The sequence below is a fragment of the Misgurnus anguillicaudatus genome, chromosome 11, assembly GCF_027580225.2.
Source record: "Misgurnus anguillicaudatus chromosome 11, ASM2758022v2, whole genome shotgun sequence".
Taxonomy (NCBI): Eukaryota; Metazoa; Chordata; class Actinopteri; order Cypriniformes; family Cobitidae; genus Misgurnus; species Misgurnus anguillicaudatus.
In genome coordinates, this window is record NC_073347.2 from 13,598,297 (window position 1) to 13,618,953 (window position 20,657).

A 20,657-nucleotide genomic window follows, 5' to 3' on the forward strand; every position below is an offset into this window, starting at 1 on the left:
AACAATTAGGAGGACCAATGATTGATGATCCACCCGGAAAAAGAAAATCCTCTGCAATACCTTTAAAGCATACATAACACACTCTGTTTCTGCTGATCTCATGTTAATCTTAAAGGGAAACTCCACTTTTTTTGAAAATATGCAAATTTTCCTGCCCCCTAGAGTTAAACATTTGGTTTTTACTGTTTTGGAATCCATTCAGCTGATCTCCGGGTCTGACGGTACCACTTTTAGCATAGCTTAGCATAATCCATTGAATCTGATTAGACCATTAGCATCGTGCTCAAAAATAACCAAATAGTTTCAATATTCAGGTTTCGACTCTTCTGTAGTTACATCGTGTAAGACTGACAGAAAATTAAAAGTTGCGATATTCTAGGCCGATATGGCTAGGAACTATACTCTCATTCTGGCGTAATAATCAAGGACTTTGCTGCCGTACCATGGTTACAGCAGGCACAATGATATTACGCAGCGCCCGAAAATAGTCCCCTTGGTACCTTTCAATACCAGGAGACTATAATGTCATTTCAAATGGTCTAATCAGATTCAATGGATTGTGCTAAGCTATGCTAAAAGTGGTAACGCCAGACCCGGAGATCAGCTGAATGGATTCCAAAACTGTAAAAATCAAATGTTTAACTCTAGGGGAGCACTAAAATAAGCCTATTTTAAAAAAGTGCTTCTAGAGTAGTATTCCATCCTTCATGTATCCAAAGAGTCTTCAGTTTCATCATATTTATAAAAGACAGAGCAGGCACGAGCAAGCAACATACACAAAACATTATCCCACTATCTTTGGATAACTTATGATTCATGTTCATGTTGTTTACATTATATGCACGTGCCAATTGCAAACAAAACACAGACATTTGATGCAGTTTTACTTACTGCCTGACTCATGACCCTTTTACTTACTGCCTGACTCATGACCCGGTTGAGACGAAATCTAACGGTAAACAAACACATGCACAACTCCGCTTCTACCCCGGATAAACAAACTATATCCATTGTTTCCATAATGCTGGGTTCTTTAGGAAGTTGAACAAGCTTAAATTTACCTCACATTTCTTTGGTGACATTGATTTTATGTGAGCTCTTGGTTGGTGTGTGCATACGCTATTCCCGTTAAAGTGCCCATATAAGGACTTCCACTGTACTTCCTGCATCGAAATTGGCCATTAAAGAAATTAAAGCAAGATTGTTATGTATAAATCTTTCATGTTCGAAAAAAAAACGTTCCAAAACTTGTACGAACCTTGGTGAAGTGTATTCGGCACAGAAATACACTGTCACAACACTTTGCCTATGTTTAGCATGAAGATATCTAACTTAGTGTTAATAAGTCAGAATGCATAAAATAGCTTTAGACCCCCCCCCCACACACACTTTAATTTTGAGGATTCTTTAGGTCTTCTTATATAATATATGATCCTCATGCTGCCAAATCAACATGATCTCATAAAAAGCCGTTTTATAGTCATGAAAAATTTGATTATTTTATTTGTGTCCATGGCATGAAATTCAGTTTTTTTACATGCCTTGAGCACAAATGTCTTTTTCGTGTCATTTTATGTATTGTTTCTAATTTTTTTCCTATTTTTAAATCATTGTCACTTTGGGGTTGGGGTTTGATTTGGGGTTTGGGTAAGGATGTACTTTTATGTACTGCATGGTTTCTAAATGTTTTTTTTTTCTGCTTTTAAAACTATTCTCGCTTGGAGTTGGGGTTAGAGTTGGGGTTTGGGTGAGGATGTTAAAAAATGTAACAGAAAGTGATTCTAACCCCAATCCCAGGCGACATAAGAAAATAGGAAAACAATGAGAAAACAATACATAAAAAGACACGAAAAGAAAGTCGTGCGAGGACACGAAAAACTATTTATAGAAAAGACATTTGTGTTCAAGGCACTTAAAAAAGCAGATTTTCGTGCCATGGACATGAATAAATTAATAAAAATTTTCGTGACTATAACACAACTTTCCGTGAGATTTGTCTGTTCCAAATTGATGACTGCTCAGTGACAACAAGGAGATTTTTTTCACCCCTTGACCGCTGTCGCCCTGTTGACTTGCTTACTGGGAGACTTTCTTTTGTACATTACGTTAATATCGTTTTCATTATTATTTTCATTCAAAGTTTCCATTGAAATAGAAAATGGCATGACAAATGATTTCCAAAGTGCTGTGGCATATATTAATTGTCAGCACGTCATGTTAAACAACACAGCCTCTATTGCGTCAGGGAGTGAGAAAGCAAAACAGACAGCTGGCATTTAGCCGTCACATTCCTGGTTGCTCGCTTTACTTGGGCAGAGCTCAAGTTCCACTTGCGAAAATCAGCCAGGGGATGTGCATTATTCACCAGGCTTTGGAGATCAAGTTATAATCAGCAGAAAGCCTCATTTTATGGCCTTTTCATTTCACCACCACAGCAGGGCTTTGAATCAAACTGTTGTGGGGCTAAACGTACATAGCACTGCTAAATGCCTGCTGTATTGACTATTGATGACATTTTGTAGTGGTGAGTGTTGGCTCAGTTCACTTTAAGGATTCAAAGGCACTGCTGATGATAAGTAAAGTGACAATGTGAGAAAATGGAAAGAGGATTATTTCGTAAATGAAGTAACTACACTTGATGGAAAGCCTTATTTTCACTGTGCAACGGTCGGATTAAATTGACTATAAAGTAGCACAGCTCTCCACTACAACTATTTACCTAAATGTGCATGAAGCTGCCACTTATTATTATTGTATAATCCTGATAATGTTCAGGTTCTTGTTTAATAATAGACTAATGTTAGGAGGGGACATGAGGTCAGCATACACCAAGTGCATATTTTGTTAAACCTTGTCTGTTGTATAATGCTGTTTTAAATCATTTCTAAGCACAAAGTTTGCACAATTAATCATTTCCAACATTTGCTTTTGCAGTGTATGTTTTTGTGAATTTTTATGTTGTACATTACAAACAATATGTAACATCTTAATATTCTAATGTAGGAGGCTGGAAGATATCCTGCTTATAAGGAGATGGTGGCAGAGTACAGCTGGTTGAAAAAATGTATGTAAACCTTTCATGGGTTCTAAAAATGTACATTTAGTATGTATAAGCAAGCTGTATATATACAGTTGAAAGAAAAAGTATGTGAACCCTTTGGGCTTACTTGGATTTCTTCATAAATTGGTCATAAAATGTGTTCTGATCTTCATCTAAGTCACAACAATAGAGAAACACAGTCTGCTTAAACTAATACCACACAAACATTATACGTTTTCATGTTTTTATTGAACACAACATGTAAACATTCATATTGCAGGGTGGAAAAAGTATGTGAAACCCCTAGGCTAATGACTTCTCCAAGAGCTAATGTGATGAGATTGGATGTGTTGATTAAAGCTGCCCTGTCCAATAAAAAACACACACCAGTTTTGAGTTTGCTGTTCTGAAGAAGTATTGTCTGATGTGAACCATGCCTCGCACAAAAGAGCTCTCAGAAGACCTACGATCAAGAATTGTTAACTTACATAAAGTTGGAAAGGGCTACAAAAGTATATCTAAATGCATTGATGTCCATGTGTCCACGGTAAGACAGATTGTCTATAAATGGAGAAAGTTCAGCACTGTTGCTACACTCCCTAGGCATGGTCGTCCTGTAAAGATGACTGCAAGAGCACAGCGCAGAATGCTCAATGAGGTGAAGAAGAATCCTAGAGTGTCAGCTAAAGACTTGGCACATGCTAACATTTTTTTGACAAATCTACAATAAAGAAAACATTAAACAAGAATGGACTTCATGGGAGGACACCACGGAGGAAGCCACTGCTGTCCAAAAAAACATTGCAGCTTTTGAAGTTTGCAAAAGAGCAGCTGGATGTTCCACAGCACTACTGGCAAAACATTCTGTGGACAGATGAAACCAAAATTGAGTTGTTTGGAAAGAACACACAACGCTATGTGTAGAACAAAAGGCACAGCACACCATCATCAAAACCTCATCCCAACTGTAAAATATGGTGGATGGCCATCACGGTTTGGGGCTGCTTTGCTGCCTCAGGCCCTGGACGGATTACTGTCATCGATGGAAAAATGAATTCCAAAGTTTATCAAGACATTTTGCAGGAAAACTTAAGACCCTCTGTCCGCCAACTGAAGCTTAACAGAGGATGGACGATGCAACAGGACAATGACCCAAAGGATAGAAGTAAATCAACAACAGAATGGCTTCAACAGATGAAAATACGCCTTCTGGAGTGGCCGAGTCAGAGTCCTGACCTCAACCCGATTGAGATGCTGTGGCATGACCTCAAGAGAGCGATTCACACCAGACATCCCAAGAATATTGCTGAACTGAAACACTTTTGTAAAGAGGAATGGTCCAAAATTTCTCCTGACGTTGTGCAGGTCTGATCTGCAACTATAGGAAACGTTTGGTTGAGGTTATTGCTGCCAAAGGAGGGTCAACCAGTTATTAAACCCAAAGGTTCACATACTTTTTCCACCCTGCACTATGAATGTTTACATGTTGTGTTCAATAAAAACCTGAAAACGTATAATGTTTGTGTGGTATTAGTTTAAGCAGACTGTGTTTCTCTATTGTTGTGACTTAGATGAAGATCAGAACACATTTTATGACCAATTTATGAAGAAATCCAAGTAAGCCCAAAGGGTTCACATACTTTTTCTTTCAACTGTATATATATATATAATTACATATCACTGAAGTGCCTTAAGTGTACTAATGGCTCTTAAAATAATACATATCTTTTATTTTTTTCTCTCTCAGTGGCAAATGGAGGTCAGCCCTCTTCTTCTCAGGGTTCAGACTCTTATTCCTCCACGTCCTCTTTGTCTTCTGGAACGCCGGTCAGTTCCCTCAGCGGCCTCTCGCAGGTCATGTTCCCCCCTGTTTTTGGCTCAGGAATGGTGGATGTCTGTATTTCCACCGAGGACCGCTCACGCCGGCCCAGCTCTGAACGGACAGAAACTGCAATGCAGACTGATCCACAGGAGCTGGAAGCGTCCGTAAGAACTAGTAGGGTCATAACCACAGAAACCAGTCGAACGGTGGGTGAGACTGTTCTGTTAAAAGACACCGCCATACGGAGTGGACACACCCACTCTAGGACCTTCTCTGCTGGGGATAAAGAGACTTTGGACTCACCGAAAACTGCCGTGCTGATGGCTCTCAGCAAACCTCGTAAACCCATCCGCCGATCCCAGAGTCACATTACCATATCAGGTACGGTAAGATCATTGAAATCTGAAGTGTGTCATTTATGCAACGCTAAGGTCACTAAACAGAGCTGGAAAAATACTTATTAAAGCCAACCATATGTATAATATTATGTATAATATTTAAAAACACCTTTCAGATTTGTGAAGGGCCATCACCAGAACATACAGAACTGATGGGGGGCATTTCGTTTTTATGGGCGGCGCCGCCAAAATTTGATTTTAAGACTGCATATAGTACAATGCACAGCTGCGCCGAAGGAATAACAAGTTATATATAAACCAACAATACTGCTTACTGTATAACCATCTTATATCATTTATATCTACTATGAATTATATCACAACCAAACTATTATTATAATAAACAGAACGTCTAAAACAAAATATAAACGCATTGAAAGGTGTGCTGCATGGAGACTTGCCATTGGCTTGTTGTATTTGAATAAATAACGAGGTGAGTCTAAGAAAGGATTACAGGGGCTATTTTGGGGATGTTTTACTATAAATGTAATTTATTTTTATGTTTTATATTATTACCTTTAATGTAATACTGCATCTGATTTATATTTTAAAGATCCTTTTTTAAAGTTACTGTTGTAGAAATTAGTAATACTTTCCTATGGTTGTAATACTGCCGAAGAGAGTGCTCAGTGCACTATATAGTGATCAAGCTCACGTGACTTTGTCTTAAAGGCGGGGTGCAAGATTTTTGAAAAACGCTTGGGAAAAGAGAGTTGGGCCGAGTACCAAAACACTTGTAGCCAATCAGCAGTAAGGGGCGTGTCTACTAACCGACATCATTGCCTGGGTTGCGTAAGTTTGGGGCAGGTCAATCAAAAGAAGGTCCTGGTTCTATTGGGTTAGGGGCGTGTTTGTTAAGATGATTTAAAATGTCAACACTGGCTTTCGGAGATCGTGCACCCCACCTTTAACTAGTAAGTTCGACCATAAGATTAGGGGGACATGCTGTGTCATCCAGGGGGCACTGCCGCCTAATGCCAACCCATACAAACTTTTAACAGATATCTAAAAAGTGAAATCAAACTTTGATGCTTGTAATCTCATTATTAGATTGTAAGATTATATCCTGGATTTCACAGACAGGGTCACATATATATCATTTTCAGCTAAAGTGCTCAAGGTCACAGCCATATCAGTAATGGAGTAATTTGATACATACACCAAGCTGTGAAAGCTGCTCTGGGTCACATTGCTGTGTCTGTTTGTCAAATATATAGCTTTGCACTGCTATTGTATTTCTGCATTTTAATGACCTCTTTGTAATATATAATACATCAGTATTACTGCATAGTATCTCCCTGCGAAAGATGAACAGCTCAGACTGAAGAATGTGATGCTTTGAGAAATGTAAACTCAAGGGCAAAGAGTACATCATCCCGTTTTATTGTCAGGCACACTGGAGATTAATGACCGGAGTGTTTTTACGGTATATAACCGCTTTATGTTAAACTTGCTAATGCTACAGTATGATGGTTTTATTTTATTTTTACATTAAAATGGACCTAGACAATATTTTTCATTTGTAATACCCATGCACTGAGCTGAGTGACTGAACTACTTTAGAATCAAAATCTGCACAACACAAATGATTCAGCAGATGTTTTACTAACTAAACCGATTAATAATGCTCTTATAATTGTGATCTTTATAACTCTCCAGTTCCTGTATCACCCTTACTAAGGATCAAACCAAACAAATCTACAATATTCAGCATTTTGTATTCCTCAGTGTGCGTCTTTATGAATATGAATTTATTTCAGTATAGATCCAAAGTGCATCTCTGTGCTACTTTAACTCAAACCTCTCTGTATGTGAGTCCTTAACATGTTTCTGTTTGGATGTTGGATCAGAGGACAAGCAGAAGAAAAAGAAACATCAGAAGGATAAAGTGGATGCAGTGGGAAGCACCCTGCAGCGCTCCAAAACCTTCGTCAGCCTTCTGTTTAAAAGCGGTCGCAGGAGGGAGAGATCTTCCTCCAGGGACAGGAAGGTCACATGGACCGTGGGCGGACAAAGAGGAAGGTCCAAATCCCCAAAACATGAGCCGGGTGAGTTGAGCCTACGATTCAACATCCTTTGATGAGAGCCACGATCTGTGTGATACTGTTTGTGAATACTAAGGAATTTGCATATGGGAAATGAAGATGAGGCAGAAGATTAGCATTTGAAAAGCCTGCAAGCAGCATAATAAGTTTTTAAAGAGGCTACATGAGATTTACTGTATCTGTACTGCTCTGCAGTAAATCCTTGAATGGCCTTGAATCCAGACCCTGTGGATTCACTCAGCTAATGATGAATTGCATAGCTGCTTTTATTACAGGGCCGGTTGAACTTCAATAGGCCTTCAAAAAATCAGAAAAGCTTAGAAAACTTTGAGTTTATTACAACTTTTTGGGTGGCTTGTACATTCACAGTGCACTGTATTTTGTGCTAATTCTAAAAGAGCAGTCACATGAAGAATGATAACTGTATTTGAATATTAAAGGGATAGTTTACCCAAAAATGAAAATCTTGTCATCGTTTACTCACTCTCATGTTGTTATAAACCTGTATAAATTGATGAACACAAAGGAGGATATTTTGAGGAAGGTAACCAAAGCATTCATGAGCCCCATTCACTTCCATAGTAGGAAAAAAGAAGAAAATGGGGCTCATAAATGGTTTGGCGAGGTGATGGGCTGGAGGAGGGATGCTGCAAAAACTGTCACGGGACAGAGGTGAGGAACGGCTATTTATAGACACCTCTTCACGCTGATTGGTTGGGTTACATGACCATGCTTCTCCCGAACTTTAAATAAAATATTTTTTATCTGTTGTCAAGTTTTTATCAATAGTATTTTACATAGTTGTTGTTGTTATTGGACCTTCATCTGTTTTTTTCTTTTATTGGTACATAAACCTATCGGTCCATTTGGCATGATTCTCAGTTTCCTGATAGATTAAACAAACAAAATATATAGATTTTTAGTAACTGTTTTATTTAGATTTTTAAATTTTAAAATTAATTGTTTATATTTTATATTTAATTGTAATTTATTGTTTTTCATCAACCCCCTGCAAAAAACCCTGGTGGTTCGCGAACCCCAGTTTGGGAAACCCTGAGATAATATAATCATTCAAAATTTACCTCCACCAATATGCATGGTTCCCACAGATCCTTGAAATCCTTGAAAGTTTATGAATCTGGGCGGAAAAAAATCAAGGCCCTTGGAAGTTTTTGAAAATAAACATACATAGATACAGGTCATTGAAAGTGCTTAAATTTGATCCCAATTTCATACCAACATGCTTTTTTGCATAGTTGTGTTTGACACATGAAAACGTCTCGGGTTATGTATGTAACTGTTGTTCCCTGAAAAGGGAACGAGACGCTGCGTCTCCCTTGCCATATTTCCTACGTCCCTACTTCCTGGCTCCCGCGTCACCCTGTCTTTGTTGTTATGCCTCACCATTGGTTAAATTTGATATACACATTTAGATGCACATACCCCTGGAGGTGTCCCCAAAGTGTCACCGCAGTGGCTTAGAGCGAGTTCCCTTGAAAGCGAACTGTAACAATGTATCTTAAAAGGTAACACGATATAACCTTGCTCTCACTTGAAATGTCTCCCCACATTTAGTCTTTGAATTTGAGGGTATTGGACCTGAAAAGTCTTTGAAAGGTCCTTGAAATTGAAGTTAACTAAAGTGTGGGAACCCTGGATATGGATCATGGATTTTTATGGCATTATTTTGCATTTTAGCTTCTCATCAGATTCCAGACTGTGAAATTGCTATTGGCTAACTTTCTGTTTCTGTTTTTTTTTCAAAGCATTTAATTTACATTTGAATAAATTTTGTTCGGCTGTCATTGTTTCATTATCAGCTGGGAAAAAACACTGAAAATAATCTAAACAATATCATTCTTCTGCACTGTTATAGTTGTGGTGTAGATTATATGATATTTCATAATGATATGTTTATAATGCCATATTGATATAATTGTAGCTTCTTTCAGAAAAATAATAAGTGCAGTATTTAATGATGTAACTTAGTTGCATTGGAAATGTCCATTTCACACTTCTAATATTAGTATCATGCCTGACCGTAGCCCTTGTGTCTTCAGGTAAAGAGCGAGGTCGACCCATAATGAACCTGTTGAGTTCTCCCAGAGAGACCCGAGCTGGTATGAGGGAGCACAGTCCTATGCCCAGTCCAGAGACCATGAGCTTAATAGAGGACATGGCTCACAAACTGCTGAATGAGGATGAGGTGGCTGCTGTCATGAGACACTGTACACGAGTGAGTCAACAGAGAGTGACTCTTTTATGACTCAAGAATAATTGATTCTTTTTTCTTATGAACTGTGTCCTGTGGAACTGTAAACCTTCCTTAGTGTAAATAAATGGTCTCACTAGAAAAGTTTTTCGTGCCTTATACAGTGAATCAGCCCGCAGAAGACACTTACAAAAGACACATTTGTCTTGTCATTTATATTAAGATCAAGCGCTTTAGATCACACTTACTCTAAAGAGTGATCAATTCACAAGCTGTTCTGAGAAATCTTATTTTAGCGAACGATAAAATATTGCAACTGGGCCATATCAAACTTTCTGTTTTTTTAGTTTCTGTCGGAGCGTGTGGTTGAGGATCTGGTGCGCCCCCTGCTGGCCATACTGGACAGGCCTGAGAAGCTTCTGCTGCTGAGGGAGATCAGGTGAGAAGTCCTCTGTAGAATGTCATTCCATTCATATATCAAATTTTTACATAATGCCTGTATCTAACATCTATATCTATCTTTCTTTCATGTAGAATGATCATCCCTCCCACTGATCTGGGCCGTTTTGACAGTATGGTCCAGCCTTTTGAGCTTGAAGCCTATGACATATTAAAGAACCGTTCTGGTAGGAAAACACTTCAATTGGTTGCTTTCTAACAACATTTTGGTATGGGGTGAGCGGGGCACATATTAGGCGGGGTTAATTTTAATATGGCTAATTTACATATTTATACAGGGCCGAGCAATCTGTGCTTTTGGTCTTTTGGACTTTAAATTTGTAAAAGGATTTGAGGTGTTTTCGTAATATAAACAATATCTTCAGTACTGTGCAAAAGTCTTAGGGGCCAGTCACACCAAAAGCACTTTAAACGCTTGCAAACGCAAGGCGCGACGCACTGCCTTTTTTTAAAAAAAGAGCAGTGCGACGCGGCTTTTCATATTGCTAAGCAACCACCGAGTCAGCTGTCTTGTCAATCAGATATTGAAGCGTGAGCGCTCTTTTGCTGTTAACTGTCATATTAGCAGAAACTTTAAAAAGAGGGCGCTTGCTCTGACCTTGTTTGAGGGTGAGAGGTGCACAAACACGCAGGAGAGAGTAGAGGTCTTCTCGGGTCCAAAGAAATGTACCCGACTTGAAATGACCCGAATCACTTCATACCCGAACCCGACGTGCATAAATAAATTTTTTTTAAAGAAAGACCTGACCCGAGACAAACCCGAGAAAATTAGACCCGAGTCCGACCCGAACTAGTGAAATTTTTTTTTTAACCCGACTGGAACCGAATGTAAACGGCACGTGTGTGCATTCTGCAGACCCACGCGCAGCAGTCAGACAGAAAGAAACTCCGGTGGCCTTGCAACCAATTTGGCGAGCTGCTCCATTCGTTTTACTTTGTTATCTGACGACGACACCACGTAACCGCTACAATGTACATTTATAATTGACTGACATGTTTGTCTCAACGAAAATGAACCTTCCGACAACCACACAATGTCGCAAGCGCTCTTGGCAAACAGATGAGAGGTTTGAAAAGGACATTGACGCACACAGGCGAGAGAGTTCGGGTCTTCTCGGGTCCGTTCAGAAAAAACACATTCATTTTTAAATTACCCGAGACCCGATGCCGCTATTATTGTATCCGACCCGTGTCCGAGGCACATGTGAAACTTTGAGACCCGAACCCGATCGGGTCTCGGGTCGGACCTCGGGTTTTCGGATCTAAGTGGACCCGTGAAGACCTCTGCTCGGCGCGCATAAACAGCCCATAGAATATCATTCAAAAAAGGCGCCTGCAACTACCATAAACGCTTTTGGTGTGACTGGCCCCTTAGGGCTCAGTCACACCAAAAGCGCTTATGGCAGTTGCAGGCGCCTTTTTTGAATGATATTCTATGGGCAGGGCGCGTTTGCGCGCTGTTTATGCGCGCCGAGCGCCTTGCGGTTTTCTGCCGCCTGCCGCGCACGCGTTTTTGAAGGAGCTCTGAGAGCGGAGGAGCGCCTGACGTCATTCGCGTCTTCCATTGTCCAATCGAATGAGGGGAGAGGCGGGCCTTACGTTGTGGTGAGGGAAGTTTACAGTTGCTTTGAAGAACCGGACTCCACTCGCTCACTCTCTCCTGCGTGTTTGTGCTCCTCTCATCCTCAAACAAGGTCAGAACAAGCGCCCTCTTTTTAAAGTTTCTGCTAATATGACAGTTAACAGCAAAAGAGCGCTCACGCTTCAATATTTGATTGACAAGACAGCTGACTCGGTGGTTGCTTAGCAATATGAAAAGCCGCGCTGCACTGCTCTTTTTTAAAAAAGGCAGTGCGTCGCGCCTTGCGTTTGCAAGCGTTTAAAGCGCTTTTGGTGTGACTGAGCCCTTAGGCCACCACCACCAGACTTGTTGTTTTAGAAGTTTTAATGTCCATCCATATTTATTTATTTTTATCTATTTTATTAAGATACAAACAGAAAATACAGGAAATATGTCCAATTTCCAAAATATAAAAAAAATAATTTTCAGGACTAAATGTCTTCTTTAGTCATTGTCTGTGTTTAGTGTGACCTCTTTTGGCACTAAACATATCTTGAGCGTTTTTGAGCAAAATAAAGTAAAAAGACTAATTACTTTAAAATTAGATATTAGATTCCTGCTATTGCTCAAGTGGAAGGGGAGTTTACCCTAAAAACTTGACACATCAGTTTACATTTTTATACAGTTTTTAATACTATATACACATTTCCTGTATTTTCTGGATGTATTCTATTAAAGAGACTGAGTAACAATTGTATATGATCACTACACATTGCAAAAACAAATCTAATTCTGGCATGGTGGCCTAACTGTGGGTTCACACCAGACGCGAGTTCAACAATTTGCGTGTGTAGATTACATACAAAGTCAATGGAAAGAGGCGAACAGAGGCGTCCTTGTGTGGGGTCAGGCGATGCGAATGACGCGATATGGGCAGTGCGTTTGCCACAAAAACACACACTATTCGCCTCAAACGCATCTTCGCCCAAGTTGAAAATATTCAACTCAAGCGAAAAATTCGCGTGACACAAAGTTAAATCCCGCGAGTAATCTAGAGCGAGCAGGATAAGTTGTAACCTTTGCAATCCAGTCAATTTCAGTGTAATTGTACGATAACGGTAGGTCCCACAAACAAACTTTAAGTGTTCATTTGTAGCAGAGATCATTTTTGTGTAAAAGAAATGATCAATCTGACTTTTTTGCGAAAAAATGAAATGTTTTATTGGTTGTGTATATAAACACAATGTTTATTAATGTACTGTATATATCTGTTGAAACATTTGACTGGTTCTCAAATTCTCAAATACATGAAAAATAAAAAAATCTGTTTACTGTTTTTTGTTTCTTAGTGAGATCTCCTGTACTGCGCTCTCCTCGTCGTGGTGGAACACCCCGTCGCCATCTAATAACACCAATCCCAGGTAACATCCCCACCTATGTGAACATGTGACATGTGCATCTCTGTCTCTCTCTAGCCTCTTTCACACCGTAATTCTGGTAAATTACCATGAATTTACCAGAATGAATTTACCAGTAAATACAAAAATGTACTGTTCACACATGCAGTGAGGTTCCGTCTTTTTACCAGTACGACATCATTCACACATCAGTATCAAAATACCGGTAAACTCGGAGAGGAAGCGGAAGTTACCTGTGGCGCGCGGCCGGTGAGCTTAGTGTCGTATTTGTAAACAATGGCAGGTTATGACTTAATATCCACGGTCCGTATTTTGTTGTTTTCACATCTGTGGCAAACGGTCGCGAAGTTGCTCGTGACCAAACAACATTGCGTTAGGGGGCGTCAAACGGAACCTGCGCGTTTGAACATTAGGCTTCACGGATGGTGTGCTAAGGACGTCGGCAATATGGCAAATAGACGGTGAGCTGTTTTAAACAACTTTGGTTAAGAAATGTGGATGTTAACTTCAAGTGTGCTCGACTTTTAAGCAGCATGTGTGTGGAAACGTCCGTAAACAGTTCGGGGGTAAACGCGTCACCTGTATAAAAAACTTTCTGATTGGCTCGATCTGTCAGCGCGGTCTGACGTCGTCCGTTCTAAATGCCGGTAATCCTAGAATTTTCGTTCACACATAGCGCTTACTGGTAAATTACTGGTAATCTTACAACCTGTCTTACTGGTAAATTGGGAGCACTGATTTACCGGAAAGGTTCTGTTCACACATGACATGTTAACTGCAATTTACCAGTAAATTACCAGTAAAGACTGTATGTGTGAAAGGGACTTCTGTCTCTCTCTCTCTCTCTCTCTCTCTCTCTCTCTCTCTCTCTCTCTCTCTCTCTCTTTCTCTCCATCCATCCATCCATCTATCTATCTAATCACGTACGCGCACACAACACACACACACACACACACACACTCTTTCTCTCTCTTTCCCTTTACAGTGCTGTGCTGTGTCCTCACTCTGATCTCTATTACATAACCAGAGATTTAGACTCCCACTTTCTCCTACAACGTATTTAATATCCTAAGATAAAATGTTTGAATGTGAAAAACACACACATACATAATTACAACAAACTTGAACACGTACTGTAAGAATTTTAAGTTACAACCATATTTGTACACCTAAAATGTCCTTACAATTTTGTTTTCACATTGCACACATACATACAATCTTCTTTGTAAAACCCTCATTACGGTGGCTTTTCTTGTAATGATCCTGAAGAGTGTTGTTTGCTGCCATTTGGGACACAAATGCATCATTTTGCACGATGCCAAATGCTGGCAGGATAAAGAGAGGAGTCAACATTGCCATGACTGTTTCCTTCTCCTGCTGACGCTGCGCATGACCTCTTGACCTCTGACATTGGAGTACACAGTCCCTGCCGTCATTGACCAGTAGCTGAATGTGCCTGTGACTTTTGAATGGAAGTCTTTTCTGAAATGCAAGAACGGCGCCTTGCATTGTTTAACCTTCAAGCATGCGGCCCACGCAGGTCTGAGGCTTAACGCAGCTCCTTTGTGCCGACTACAGAAGAGTAATTCAACACTCGTCGCTCTAGAAGTCCCTGAAATCTGAGCAACACCACACCGCACTGCAGCTCGCTCAATGGATGTGAATGTGTGACTGACGTTCAACTTCTGGTTGAAATAGAAAGTGCATGTGTGTGAGAGATCTTTTAACATCTGCTCTGATTTAAACAGATGTAAATGAGTTTTGGAGTTTAACTATTGTGTGAAAGAATGCAACACGGTCAAAATTGTTTGATACTTGTGTTTAGTGATCACTGTTGCCAATTTCTGCAAAACTGGGCTACTTTTAAAAGGATTTTGGTCATCAGCTGTCAATGTTAAGATGATTTTATTAGACTGTGTTGTGCATTACACACCATGAAATTCTGAATTTTCTATCAAATAAATATTTTAGGTTTGGAAGTAAATAGCATTTTAAGTTTTAATATTTGGGATAGGGTCATTTAGGTAGTTTTGATTGGCTATTTGGGATGCTTTTCTTACGCAGATCTGGCAACCCTGTTGGAGATACGTATGTGAATTTACGCGTCTCTTCTTACAAAAAAGAAATGTAATGGTACTGTGGTAATGCCATCGTACCTTTATATATTGTATACAGCACAATGTTACTGAATTATTACCATATTATTCATATACTGTACCATGGTACATTACATCTGTGCATTTGGTTGGTCTCTATCCAAAGCGACTTACAGTGTCTTATTTTATAGTGCCAAGTTATTTAATTTATTAGTATGTGTTCCCTGAGAATTGAACCCACAGCCTTTGCACGTGTAATGCAGACGAAGGTATACCAAGGTATTACCATGGCATGTGTTTGCACAATATGTGTCCAAAACCCATGGTATTACCTATAAATTAAAAATGTTGTCAATTTTATGCTTTTTTAACATGGCACACCTGTATCCTGTCACAGACTACAGGGGCGGATTTCAGCTCCAGCCAGTCCAAGATCTGCATAGAGAACGGCAACTGACGGAGGACCTTGAGCGTCTACGTTTGTCAGGTCTACCGACTGGCCGTCTCCCTCCTCCCCGAACTTTCACACCTCTTCTGGATGTACCGGTGGACACATACATCTCAGACTCAGTAGAACATCATTCTCTGAGCCCTGCTCGGCCTAACCGGCCACAGTCGGAGTCCTCTCACGGCACAGAGCGACGTGGACGTTCCCCTCAGAGAGACAATGGTTTCCAGCAGATATCACAGCATGACTCTTTGTCCAGCAGCGGTGACTCTGTTCCAGAGCGTGGAAGGTCACCTCATAAGAATGGGCATAGATCCAAAACTCAGAATGGAAAAGAAGTGAAGTACACCGTAATGAGCGCACACAGACGGAGCAGAACACCACTGACCCAGGTGTTTGGGTCCAGCTCGGATCAGGACTGGAGGGAAGCAGTGAACGGACACTCGGGTAGTCGAGAAAGTCCTTCGGAAGAGGAATATGAACTTACCACGGTTTCTGTCTCTAAGACCAAACAGTCCTTGGGTGAGTTATCTGAAGATGTTTTGTTCATGAAAGTCGTACAATGATAGCATTTCTCTAAAATAAATTATATATATATATATATACACGTTTTTATGGCAAACGGCTCATTTCCCATGCAAAATGACCAGCTTGGGTCTTGCTTATGGTTGCTAAGATGTTCACAATGATATAGTTCGGGGTTAGGTGGTTACATACTATCCCAAGTATTTAAGATGTTCTGATTCTCAGATATATTTGTGACCCTGAACCGCAAAACCAGTCATAATCACGTGTATATTTGTAGCAAAAGCCAAAAATGCATTGTATGGTTTAAAATCTTTCTTTTTTTGCCAAAAATCATTAAGATTATTCAGCTCATTTAAAAAAATTGACCCTTATGTTTTTGTGGTCCAGGGTCACATATGTTTGGTTGTCAAGTGTTGTACTGGTAGTTTAGCTTAGCATTTCCCAACCCTGTACCTGGAGGCTCACCAACAGTGCACATTTTGTCTCTGACCCCATTATTTCCATTTCTTGGAGTTTCTTCTACTAATGAGCTGATGAGTGGATTCAGGTGTGTTTTGAATAGGAAAAGTTGGAAAATGTGTAGGGTTGGTGTGCCTCCAGGAACAGGGTTGGGGAAAAGTGGCTTAGTTTTTTACTTTACCCCTCACCAGCAGATGGCAGTGAATTGCCCTTTTTTACTACCCATGTTAACCAGCCAGATTGTAAACCCTTGTTGGTCGATTTAATAATGAGATTAAAGATGAGGTCATATCTAAAACGATCAATATTGCCTGAAACCAACATGATTGTTTATTACATTTTTTATGACAATGAAAAAATTTTTCTTTATGCATCAAAGCAGTCTAAAGCAATACAGTGAGTGGGTTTGACTGGTCAGGCAAGGTTTATTTCTGATGCTTTGTAGCCATTAGTCACCTTTTGTAAAATGTCATAATTTCTTCTCTTCTTTGTCCAGGTATAAGCATCTCAGGTGGGATGGAGTCAAAGGTGCAGCCAATGGTAAAGATAGAGAAGATCTTTCCAGGAGGAGCAGCCTCCACAAGTGATTTTCTGAAGGTAATCTCCCTCATGCAGTTACAGGCAAGGCAGGCAAGGCAAGTTTATTTGTATAGCACATTTCATACACAGAGGTCATTCAAAGTGCTTTACATAGAAATGAGGAAACAATCACTACCAAGGGTGTAGATTTTGGAGGGGGCATGTCTTTTATTTATCATTTTAAAAATTATGGTGCATTGTAATTGCTAGTTTTGAGGTTAGTGGGGGCTGGTGACTTCTTTATCAATGCGAAGCTCATCAAAACATGTAGCCCGTCATGTGTGTAGCTCATCATGTCAAAATATGTGTTTGGCACGTCATGTAAACTTATGTGCATCATGCGTCATGTCAAAATACGTCTCTGCTGCAGATGCTTTGAAGGGGTTTCATTTATGTTAGCTAAACACAAAGGCATTTTATAGGCTTGGTTAAAGTCATTCATCATTTATTGATTACATTGACCATGACAGTGAATTTATCACTTTTTTTTAAAGGTCCAGTGTGTAGATTTTTAGCGACATCTAGCGGTGAGACTGTAAAATGCAACCAATGGTTCAGTCCACAGCTCTCCCCTACGGTAGCCACCACAGGACAAACATGTCATCGTCTAAGATAACATAGTGACAAAACATGCTTTATAGACAAGTTTGTCCCTCTTGGACAAATAGCGAAAGTTCATTTTGTAAGGTCTTTATACACCACTGATAAAATAGTTATGTATATTATGTTGCATTTCTGTCAAGAGACTCTTTTAGAAGTTTTTGCTGGTTAAAGGGACATTCCACTTTTCAGTTAAACATTTGATTCTTACCATTTTGGAATTCATTCAGCTGATCTCCGGGTCTGGCTGTACCACTTTTAGCATAGCTTAGCATAATCCATTGAATCTGATTAGACCATTAGCATCGCGCTAAAAAATAACCAAAGAGTTTCAATATTTTTCCTATTTAAAAATTGACTCTTCTGTAGTTACATTGTGTACTAAGACTGACAGAAAATTAAAAGTTGCGATTTTCTAGGCAGATATGGCTCGGAACTATACTCTCATTCTGGCTTAATAATCAAGGACTTTGCTGCGGTGGCATGGCTGCAGCAGGTGCAATGATATTACGCAGCACCTGACAATAGTCCCCTTGGTTACTTTCAATAGCAGGGGACTATTTTGTCCTTGATTATTACACCAGAATGAGAGTCTATAATATCAAAACTCTTTGGTTAATTTTTTAGCGCGATGCTAATGGTCTAATCAGATTCAATGGATTGTGCTAAGCTATGCTAAAAGTGCTAGCGCCAGACCCGGAGATCAGCTGAATGGATTCCAAAATGGTAAGAATCAAATATTTAGCTGAAAAATTAGCATATTTAAAAAAAAGTGGAATGTACGTTTAAGATGTGCGGTGGGGACACCAGCATCCTATGCCGGGGGCAAGCTTCCAAAGCACAAATTTGACCGGTCATCCTGGTCTTACACACCACATACTGTGCATACAACCTGATCATGGGTCTTAACAACATCCATGTCTTTACATCTGTACTGATCAAAGCAGAATAAATGCTAAACGTCAGAGTAGGCTATAGCTTGCACATGCCAACAGCAACTCCCTTCATACAAGGTTAAAAATTGTGTGCGTTTGAGGAGAACATGTATCCTTATCGATCCCAGCATTTCAGGTGACAGCATTTCCCTGTCCTGCTCTGAGAGGCTTGTGTGGCCACACTTATGAGATCAGGTGTCAGAACACTTCAGCTGCCAAGAGCATCCACAGGTGCTGGTGTGAAATACTGTTTGTATTTCCATTCATACCAAAGATTAGTTCACATTCATTGACAACACATCTTCAGACTAGTTATGTGTCCAGCAGATAAACAGGCCTGTGGAGGAAAGTGTGTTGTGTGTCCTGTCGACATACTTCCTCTTCCTGTTGTGTCACTGATAACTGCATTATCTGAGCAGCAAGCACGCTTCGGCGTCATGGAGGTCGGGTTCCTATCACACATCGGCTGCAGTCACATTCCTCTTATCAACAGATTTTGACATGCATGACAAAATGAGGTCAGGTGTTGTGTGTGTGCCTTTGGGCTCCGATGAGTCGTGCAGAAATGAGTCGAGCCATCTCTTTTTGATGTTGATTGTTTGAGGTCTAATTAGTTTTTGCATCATCTATCTTCAGTCAGCTCAAGAGTCGTCCTACTTCTGTCTCATGTTCGGCTTGCGAAAAAGAGAATTTTACTCTAAATCTTGACTTATTTTATCCCCTTTAAATCTGACACTTCTGTGGAGATGACATAACACGAGAGGATAAAGGAGTAGAGGACAGGAAAGAACCACAATCTACAGTAATTAAAGTGTAACAGATTACACTTTTAAAGATGCCATAGAACCATTCTGTTTCAGGTTCTAATGATGAATATAAGGTTCTTTAGATTATTAAAATGTATGGAAGAAATGGTTCTTCTAAGAACTTTGACTGAATGGTTCTTGGAGGAACCATAGACCGTAAAAAATATGGACGTAGTGTCCGTGACGTCACCCATTGGTTTGTGAAGATCGCCTTTGAAGCTTAAAGTAGGCGTTGCCTGCCGTCGCCATCTTGGCCGTGCGTCCCCGCGAATTACTCGCGGAAAACCGAAAATGGGTAAAGAGGCGGAACATGGGTGAAGCTGAGGTTGTTCTGGGTGGTTTTTACTGTGTTGCTAAGTGGTTGCTAAGGTGTTCTTTATGGTTTCAGGTAGTTCAAGCCAAAGATGCAAGAAATTAACCAAGTCTATGACATTCTGATCTATAGATAAAACTTAGATGCCTCCTTTAATGTGTGCATGAGATTTTACCACTGTTTCTCCTGTATGTACTACGTACTTACATACACAATTATACACAGAATGATCCCCAGCTGTCACTGGGACACTACAGTATCCTTTTCAAAAAGTCACGTAGGAGTTGATATTAGAAGCCAGTGTTGAGGGTAACGCATTACAAGTAACGTGCATTATGTAATAATATTACTTTTTGTAACGAGTAAAGTAACGCATTGCTTTTAAATGTACACATTAGTTTTTAAGTTATTTCTTTAAAAAAGTAATGCAAGTTAATTTTTTAGTTTAATTAATTTGATTAAAACAAATTATGTATGGAATTAAACTAAACGTAGTCACATTATGCACATTATGCGTACACACCTATGTGGGAACAGCTTGAGTCAGAAACTGAGATGGCAGGCTCAACAATTTTGTGATAAAATATAAAATTTCTGAATGCAGAAAAAAACCTGCAAGGCCTGAAAGAGAACCTCAGCCAAGAAAAAGTAACTACAAAGTAACTAAAAAGTAACGTCAGCATTACTTTCCATGAAAATTTACTGTTTTGTGAGAAAAATTAATATTGTAATGCATTACTTTTAAAAGTAACTTTCCCCAACACTGTTAGAAGCTCAGAGGTACATTTTGGTACCAAAGGGTTCATATTAGTACCTTAAAGGTTAACTCTTTCGCCGCCAGAATTTTTTTTTAAAAGTTGCCAGCCAGCGCCAGCGTTTTCCACGATTTTCACAAAAGTTTAATGCCTTCCAGGAAATGTTCTTCTTTAAATATAAAC

General features: G+C 39.7%; 1 protein-coding gene across 1 annotated transcript in view; it reads left to right on the top strand.

Moving 5' to 3' along the window:
• The window catches only part of pdzd7a (PDZ domain containing 7a), a 28,661-nt gene that overhangs the window by 4,138 nt on the left and 3,866 nt on the right, over nt 1-20,657 (top strand). Inside the window, exons 6-14 of the mRNA XM_055169800.2 lie at nt 3,004-3,064; nt 4,788-5,243; nt 7,111-7,308; nt 9,366-9,541; nt 9,865-9,956; nt 10,052-10,143; nt 12,887-12,958; nt 15,449-16,021; nt 16,983-17,083. Of these exons, the coding sequence (XP_055025775.2) occupies nt 3,004-3,064; nt 4,788-5,243; nt 7,111-7,308; nt 9,366-9,541; nt 9,865-9,956; nt 10,052-10,143; nt 12,887-12,958; nt 15,449-16,021; nt 16,983-17,083 (1,821 nt within the window). The remainder of the gene's footprint in view (nt 1-3,003; nt 3,065-4,787; nt 5,244-7,110; nt 7,309-9,365; nt 9,542-9,864; nt 9,957-10,051; nt 10,144-12,886; nt 12,959-15,448; nt 16,022-16,982; nt 17,084-20,657) is intronic.